The sequence below is a fragment of the Helianthus annuus genome, chromosome 1 (genome assembly GCF_002127325.2).
Source record: "Helianthus annuus cultivar XRQ/B chromosome 1, HanXRQr2.0-SUNRISE, whole genome shotgun sequence".
In the NCBI taxonomy this organism is placed as follows: Eukaryota; Viridiplantae; Streptophyta; class Magnoliopsida; order Asterales; family Asteraceae; genus Helianthus; species Helianthus annuus.
The window spans coordinates 61,136,536-61,145,553 of NC_035433.2; the positions used below are offsets into that span (position 1 = coordinate 61,136,536).

Genomic DNA, 9,018 nt, shown 5'->3' on the forward strand with positions numbered 1-9,018 from the left:
AAATTCGTCGGTGTAGTCCGACATCACTTTCAAACAAACAAACTTTCAAATTAGATCATAGCAACCTTCATAGGTGTGACACCCTTTAAAATTAATCTCGTCTGTACATAAACGCAAACTCTTCATGGTTCGACCCCGTACTACCACTAACTCATAGTTAAGGGTAAATCGGGTATAAATATTATCTTTGACCAGGGCGCGACACTCCGATCACTAAGCCAAAATACCAATGTTTTAAAAACCGGATTTTAAATCATACCAGGTTGGGCTCATAAATGGTTCAATCAGTTGAACGGGTTGTACCAGACAGTTCAACCGGATTGACTAATTATTAACCCTATAAATCCATAAAATAAAATTTCAACTTAAAAAATAATTCAAAACTACATTATTCCATTATAAAAAATATTCCAAGTGTTAACCCATGATAAAAAAAAAATAATCCAAAAGTTCACTATCAACGTCATCCTCATCAACTTAATCCATTGGAGTGTTGAATGAATCAAGTTCACATTTGCTTAAAAGATGAAATTCAGAATCAACAACAAAAAAGTCCAAATTTTAACCTTGACCCGGTACCAGTATACCTGTTTAAACTGGTATAACCCGGTAACGATATAACCTCTTTTCCGTTCATTTAATTTACAGGTATGATTCGTGCCGGCCAAACTTCCAGCATCCAGTTTAACTAGTTCAATCGGCAGGTATAAACCGGTTTTTAAAACATTGCAAAATACAGATCAGTAAATATTTCATCAATTAACATTTTAACTTTTAACATTTTTGTTAAAGTATAAACGAACTTGTTTTGATCATGAAGATAAGACCTATATGCAGGATTTTATGTTCAAACTTATTGCTCTTGATCACAATTTTTTTTTTTAATTCTTCACTCTATTTTTTTTTTAAATAAAAAAATTGCTTCATTCCAATCATCAGGGCAAATTACATAAGGATAGTAGGTAGACGAGCAACAAACTGCGCCGCCATCCCCTTCTGAATAGCAAACCCTAATCTACTAAAAACAAAGCCTTGCCCCTAAGTTTTTGGTTTGCGGATTATTGAAAAAAATGTCCATGTTGGATTGATTTGAAAGAATGTTTTCATTTAAAAAAATTGTACGTCGAATTTTTATAGTATCAATTAAGTTTTTTTTAATAATAATTTTTTTACTTTGCAAAAATTTAGACCTTCACTACTAGTGTAGCAATCATGGTCTTATTGGTTCATTTTAAGATTGAGTAGATTCACAACGAAAAAAAATTAAAATAATCAAATATATAAATAACTTAATTTGCAAGTCACCGGTCCACCACTATGATGCGTGTAAATTTTCATAAAATGAATAGCAAACTTTTATGATGTTTATTGTCCATACGAATTTGATTGAAAATTTATCAAAGATATGTTATCGACACTTGCGGACCTAAAATCCAAAGGATTGTTCCATCTTTTCACACGGTCCCCAAACCATCTCATATTTACATTTTCAACCTCCAACCCGTCGATGTGTTCCATCATGAACCCGGCCGAGCTATGGTTCACCAAGCCTTGACACCCCGGTCTGTAATCGACAAACCCGTCCTCATAACTAGTCCATCGTTTGTAATTAAAGTCCACATTCAAGAACTTTATATTACTAAGTGCGCCAGATTTTGACCCGGACAAAAACACCCCGTTTTCTGATGTGGCCGTGATGTTAACAAAAACTAGATTTGAGATTGAACCCGTTTCTGAATTGGCGTCCCGTGGGCATGTTGTCACGTAGATGGGCTCGGCCCGACCCCACCATGATGGATCATAGTATCTAGTAGTTATGTTTATGTTTGAAAATGTTATGTCACTTACATTTCCTGCCAAATAAGAACATATAAAAATTAGGAAGTCATTAAACGGGGTATGTGTAGGGATGTAAACAAGCCCAGAGGCTTGAGAGCTGATCGGCTCGTTTAAAAGCTCGAACGAGCCGAGCCTTAACGATCCCAAGCTTGGAATACAAAGCACGCTTAGGCTCGCGAGCCTAAACAAGCCCAGACAAAAATTTATTTCTTTATATATATAATATAATATAATGATGATTATTTATAACCCCTTTAAACCCAATTCTAAAAAGCCCAAGTGGGTTTCAACTTAGGCCCATAAAACGAGCTCGAGCCGAGCTTTTTGCTCGTTTTTTTAGCTCGTTTGAGGTTGTTCTCAAAATAGCTTGAGCCGAGCTCGAGCTATTGGTTTTACTCACGAGCTCGAGCTCAAATAAGTAGACTCGAACTGAGCTCGAGCTCAAGCTTCATAAAAACATCACGAGCCAAGCTCAAGCCTAGTTGGGCTCGGCCTGAATTGTTTACACCCCTAGGTATGTGTGATCAACATCATCAAAAATAGAAAAATGGATATGGGTGTTCGTAAAACCAGTGGCGAAGCTTGAGATTTCCGACCGGGGGGTCGAAAATGTATATACCCAAAAATTTCTATAAAACCGGGCGGTCAAAAACGTGTATACCCAAAAATTTCTATACGAAAACTACATACTCTCCACTACTGAGCGAAAAGTTCGGGGGGTCGGTCGCCCCCTCCTAATGGTTCGTTTTGGTGGTTTAGCGGTTCGGTGACTTTTATTATCTATAAATTTTTTTTTTATTTTTAGAATACGTAGTTATGTATATGTAATATAATCAAGAATCATATTCATATTCATACCTCCATCGCGAATTTGTAGTCCAAGCCCTCGATGAGAGTCTACAATCGTGATATTATCAAAACGAAGCTGTTTGAATTCGAACCAACTGGCACTACCAAGTTTGATAGCAGATGATTTAGTTCTGATCCAAGAATCTGTGGCGGTGAGATTGTAAAGTGGACCATCGTATGTCTTCGGACAGATGGCGTCATCTCCAGTGTTGATGTTCACCCTTGTGATAACAGTATTGTTTGAATCATCTATGTCTATTCCATCATTATTTGGAATATTGAAATCTCCGTAGATTGACATATCATGAATGTACGTGTTATCACATTGCACCAAATGCAAGCTGCAATTACAAGTTACGACATCATGATTCATGAATCACAACTTATGAAATCTGTACACTTAATTCACAATCAGTAAAAAATTAGCAGTAACAACTTTACGATCAACCAATTTTTACAGTCATCCGTTATTTTTTACTAGTCAAAACTCAAATGCGTGTGTGCAGAAATAGTAAGTGTTTGTGTGTGTTTTTGAAATTTGAACCTACTTCAAGCTGCAATTACAACATCATAAATCAGAATTAACGAAATCTATACACTTAATTCACAATCAGTAACAAACTAACAGTATCAATTATACAATCAATCTAAAAATTTCTACAATCATCTGTCAGTTTTGACCGGTCAAATGTGTATGTGCAGATCTAGTAAGTGTTTGTGTGTGTTTTTGAACCAAATGTAAGCTGCAATTATAAGTTACAACATCATAAATCAGAACTAGCAAAATCATCATCATACTCAGTAAATCCCATCAATAGCAAAGCTAAGGTAGGGTTTGAGGAGGGTAAGATGTAGACAACCTTACCTCTACCCCGTAGAAATAGAGAGGCTGCTTACTTCCAGTGAGACCCCCTGGCTCGATAGTAGTTTTGCATCAAACCTTGGAGGCTTGGACACAAGGCACAATGGCACATAACACTCAACAATCGGGGCAAAGGTCGATTAGTGCATGTACCCTTTTGTCTTTCGGCTATCAACGCCGCCACATGATGCATGATTAACCATCCCCCTCTTTTAAATTTATTTTCACGAAATTAGTAAAATAACATTAAAATTAGTGCATTTTCACTTTTGCCCCCCGAGTGCACGTTAAAATTAGTGCACTTTCACCGTCGCCGGAAAAAATAACGTCACTTTCACGAAATTATACATTAACGTTGAAAACGTAGCAAAATCTACACATTTAATTCATATATCAATTTTGACTAGCCAAATGCTTGTGTGTGGACATAGTAAGCATTTGTGTGTGCATTATAACCAAATAACGCAAGGTGCAATTACAAGTTTATAACATCATAAATCAGAGTCAACGCAATCTATACGCTGAATTCGCAATCAGTAACAGACTAACAGTACCAATTGCACACTCAATCTAAAAATTTCTACACTTTTAACTAGTTAAATCTTAAATATGTATGCACACATCTAACAACTATCTGTGTGTGTTTTAGAGAGAGATACATACCACCAATAAGCAGGTTCACTTAACCTAACATCCCAAACCCTAACATTCTTCGACCTAATAAACCCAACCAGTCGCGGCCTACACTCATCTCCATCACACGCGCCGGTCCGATTCCAGCTCACCATCACATTCTTCCTCACATCAAATCTCACCACAAACTCCAACCCTTGGCCGTTAATCTCACCACCACCAGTAATCCCTACATCCTCCGCATCCTCCGCCACCACCACGTACCACCGGTTCTGTTCCACCGGATAATCCTCCAGCCTCGTCCCTCCGTACACCGTCGCATTCTTCTGCACCTCCAAAACCACGCCGGACTTCAAAAACACCGTCGCCGTTAAGTACTTCCCCGGCGGAAACACCACGCGGCCGCCTCCGGTGGCCGTGCACGCGTCGATTGCGGACTGGATCGGAACGGTGTCGTAGTGGATTCCGTCGCCGGTGGCGCCGAAATCGGTGACGGAAATACGAACAGGTTCAGATCGGGATTGAATTGAAGGAAGACGGGTGTATGGTGATGACGTGTGTGGTGACGTTTGAGTGTAGAGAATGAAGATGAATGATAACGTGAGGAAAGGATGGAGGTAAAGAGGGAGCGCCATTTTTGCCGGCGACGGTGTACGGCGGTGGTCAACGGTGGATTGGGTTTATATAGTCACCAAAGGACCATAATTTTGAGTCGTATTCCGTATTGATTGGGATTGGGTTTATCCCATAGTGAAGTTTGAAAGGCATTGATTTTTTATTTTTTTTTTTAAATTAAACTTCATTAAAAATACACCTCCGACCCAGACGGGCAAAAGACCAATACAAAACATCACCCTCGACCCAAACGGGCAAAGGACAAAATCTATTATCTATAACTAGTAGGGTGCCCGCGCGATGCGGCGGGAGTAACATTTTGCATTGCGGTACTTGTACTTTTCTTATTCATATAATATTTATGGTAGCATCCACCGGTGAATCTACGTCATAAACATAGCCATTAGTTTGTCCATTTCATTGTGGTGTGTGTGGTTCAGTTATTATCTTCAACTGGAGCCGAAACCGAAGTCACCAGTTAGGATATTTTATTAATCAATTGGTTTTCGGTTAGCCAGGTTGGCTTGTTCGGTTAGATTTATGGTTTTTTGTTAGGTTCGTTTAATCGCTTAGATTGACGGTTTTTGTTAGTGGAAATTACCCGCGTGTTGGGCGAGGCATTTCGGTTGGTTTTACAATACCGGTAATATAAACTTTTAACTTATATAAGTTTTTAATTATTTATACAAAGTAAATTCGAAGTACACATGTAGAAGGGATCGAAAGTAGGTTTGTTCAAAAAGTTCGCAGCCCGTTTAAATCTCCATTGAAAAAAGCTCACCACTTGATAAGCTTGGTCCGACCTTGATAATAAATTCGTCTTCACATCTGATTTTCAACCTGTGTTGTAGTTGTGCGGTTGATAGTCATTAGTAACCCCATCATAACCTAACATAAAGATACCATCAAGAACTTGAGGAACAATTTTCATACTAAAGCTACAATTTTTAACATGGGATTCATCTTTTTATTCTGGTTTGTTTACTTACGATATAACTATAAAATGGTTAAAAGTATTAAACTACCTCCATAGTAATATGCAGGAAAATAAGCCACCGGTGGATCCATAATATCAGGGATCACTGGTGTAAGAGACCTATCAAGACTTGGACTTTGACCAGTCCCATTGACCTCTGAGTCAACAGAGAGCTGCAAGCACAATTGATAAAATGATAATGCCAATTAATAGCTAATAAACATGCTTTAATAATAATACTAATAAATAATAATAATAATAATAATAATAATAATAATAATAATAATAATAACTAACAACAAAAACCAACCTTGTTAGCAGGCTCTGAGTCTTCCAATGTTTTCGATTGATCCAACGATAAATTATTCAGCAAATTGGCAGCTTCTGTTGCATAATAAGTAAAGGAAATCCACTTCTTATCATCATTAAACACTATATATTATCTATTGATATAGATGGGCTGCAATCATTAATAAGAATGAAAAGATCATTTCAATATAGGAAATTAATCTCATTCAATAGGAACGCCCATCTACGGGTTTTACGACTAAAAAGATTTATCATTCACATATTAAAATAAATTATTACCAGTGTTTACATTTTGATGGATTTTATTAAAAATTCTTGGATCACTATGAAATATTTTTTTTATATATTTTTTCATCTTATGGTTCTTCATTAAATCGCGCACATAGTTGAATGTTTAGTATTTTTTAAAGTATATATCTACATACCCTCAAAGCCATCTTCTTTAACTTATTCATCGCTGAAAATTGCTTCAAACGAGAAAGAACTGTTGGATCCAGTTCTCTATCAGGAGCAACTCCGTTTTCACGTATCCAAGGATGACCTGCACATGTAAATCATATATGAACCATCAACAAATACTAAAGAACTAATATTATTTATAATGGGGGAGAGAGCATACATAGAACTTTATGAGTAGTTAAGCGATTAGAAGGCCGAGAACATATCATCTTTCTAATAAGATCTTTTGCACTGTCGGATATGAGGGGCCACGGGTCTGATTCGAAGTCAAGATTTCCCTTCAAAACTGCTTCAAAGATTCCCTGTTGTGTTTCTAGATAAACGGTTAAAATTAGAATCCACAAAACTTGTTAGAATAACATCATTTGCATATATCTTGTAACTTTATAACACATACCGGCCCAACAATAACAATAAAAAATTGATGACTACTATGTGCAATTAATGAGCCATTAGAGTAACGCGCATACAGAAATTAATATGTGATAACGCTATCAAATGATGGACAAATTCATTTTTAATCATTTTTCGCTTTCTGTTTATGTTCAGACGTAAGTTTATATATCGCGGCTTTCCTTTACCAGTTTATTCATCCAAAAATTTGTGCTTTTAAAACCCATAGTAACTCGCAAGCCAAAACTATACGTTACTTTATACAGAAAAAAAATTGCCAGACCTAGCATCAGAGTCTGTAATTATGTTTAAGATGGTAATTAATCCAGCCAGCAATAGTTTCATATTCTATAAACCTAAACTAAAACAAAATATAACAATTAAAATTCAAATTCCATCCAAATAAAACCAACATAACGCATACCTCCAATCGTCCAAGTTCAAGAAACCAGAAAGTACTCAATCGATCAAGTGTAGAAGGCTCATCACACGCATACGTAAGAACAACTGCATCAACTCTCTTCAGTTCATCAGCAAGCTTTCCTCTAAGTGAATGACACGCTTGAATGACATCAACAATAATCTTGATCAATTCAGCTGCTTTCCTCTCGCTATAATTCCCCTTTTGAATAATCCTATCAAACACCTTAGATGACAAGAATGGCTGATTCAGTTCCATTAGGAGCAGGTTCACATTTAATGCATGGTTGATCACTTGATCGTTCCCTAAATCTCCATCCTCCTTTATTAGGATTCTTGATTTGGCACACGCTCAATCAAATTATTATATTAGTTCTCAAATAAAAAGGTTTAAATCTAATTCACATATCAGTTACACATATATTCCATATTACCCAAATTCAAATTATTTATATCCAATAATAACAAAAAAGAAGATCAGTTTAATCTAATCTAGCATCAAACATGAATTGTGATCCAAACAATTAGATGTACGGACTCAATCAACAACATTAGGTATAAGATCAACTACCAAGTTGAGCTTTGCAATTTTAATTGGCTTCAAATGTTTCACAAGAAGAAAGAATCCATAAACACTATTCAACTTGCCATATAATGGTATCAAGACCTTTTCTCCAATCAATTTAACACTAACAAACAAAACTAGACATATCTTTGCAATAAGCAACATGAAACCTAACCTGTTTGATGCTGCAGCGGACAGCTAGACTCAATGATGGCATGGCGGAATGACTTTCAATCAGTAAGGATCTAGTCAAACCTGGTTTGGATCAACAGTATCAAGAATAACTATAATGTTTGTCGTGTCATCATCAACCGCACTACCAGAACGTATGATTCTCTATAATCATGGCCAAACACGCGTATAACTACTAATGAACATATCAAACAAAAATCACAAGCACAAAGAAGGTACCCCGTGTATTAAAAAAATGGCTGATAACACTTTGGAACCGTTCTTACATCATCATCGGTGGCCCTTTACCTTGTGCATATGTCGGGAAGTAGGGTGTGATGGAACTTGTATATCCTCCCTATTCATTAAAATTCATTCAACAATTACAAGAACTAAACAGATTGAATAACAAATCTGAAACGTACTAACCCTAAGATCTCTACCTTCTCACTTCACCAAACTTGATGAAGGTTATAAGTATTAACCCTAAGATCTCTACCTTCTCACTTCACCAAACTTCAAACACTTACAACTCTCCTCTCCTCCTTCCTTGGGTTCGGCTGCCACCATACCACCACCATATCATCACCTTCAAGTGCTCCTTCAAGCATTCTATACATACCCAAGGGTGCAAGAGATCATACAAGCAAGCTTGGAGTGCTCGGAAGCTCAAGGACCGCTCTCGTTTTCTTTTATCCACCACTTTTACGCTTTGAAACTCCCCTAGCCTTGTGCTAGTGGTAAGTGCTTTAGATCTTCATCTAGTTCATATTCTTGGTGGTTAATAGTGAAAAGAATGAAAAATATAAGAAACTCTAAGAACTTAAACAAGTCTTGAAATATAAAGGATGAAGAATGGTTAAAGTAATGAAGTATTGTTAAGATAATGAAGTAATCATGATAAATCTGAGTAATACAAACAATAAT

At 36.6% G+C, this 9,018-nt stretch overlaps 1 protein-coding gene and 1 long non-coding RNA gene across 2 annotated transcripts; both read right to left on the minus strand.

Moving 5' to 3' along the window:
• Window positions 1-1,263: 1,263 nt before the first annotated feature.
• LOC110866774 (probable polygalacturonase At1g80170) lies at window positions 1,264-4,944 on the minus strand. The gene is made up of 3 exons (XM_022115924.2): window positions 4,214-4,944; window positions 2,698-3,029; window positions 1,264-1,853 (listed from the first exon to the last, which is right to left on the minus strand). Exons 1-3 carry the CDS (start codon window positions 4,816-4,818, stop codon window positions 1,366-1,368), a joined length of 1,425 nt encoding a protein of 474 aa, XP_021971616.1. The 5' UTR covers window positions 4,819-4,944; the 3' UTR covers window positions 1,264-1,365.
• Window positions 4,945-5,530: 586 nt separating this feature from the next.
• On the minus strand, window positions 5,531-6,217 carry LOC110936370. The gene is made up of 3 exons (XR_002589934.2): window positions 6,085-6,217; window positions 5,824-5,947; window positions 5,531-5,686 (listed from the first exon to the last, which is right to left on the minus strand). It is a non-coding gene; the product is annotated as an uncharacterized LOC110936370 (long non-coding RNA).
• Window positions 6,218-9,018: the final 2,801 nt, after the last annotated feature.

What these genes read in the sequence shown, in the direction of transcription:
- LOC110866774 (XM_022115924.2), bottom strand. Translation starts at nt 4,818, where the DNA reads ATGGCGCTCCCTCTTTACCTCCATCCTTTCCTCACGTTATCATTCATC. An exon ending in AGTGAACCTGCTTATTGGTG is followed by an intron (nt 3,030 to 4,213) that starts GTATGTATCTCT and finishes TTGTAATTGCAG; the next exon opens with CTTGCATTTGGTGCAATGTG. An exon ending in ACTACAAATTCGCGATGGAG is followed by an intron (nt 1,854 to 2,697) that starts GTATGAATATGA and finishes CTTATTTGGCAG; the next exon opens with GAAATGTAAGTGACATAACA.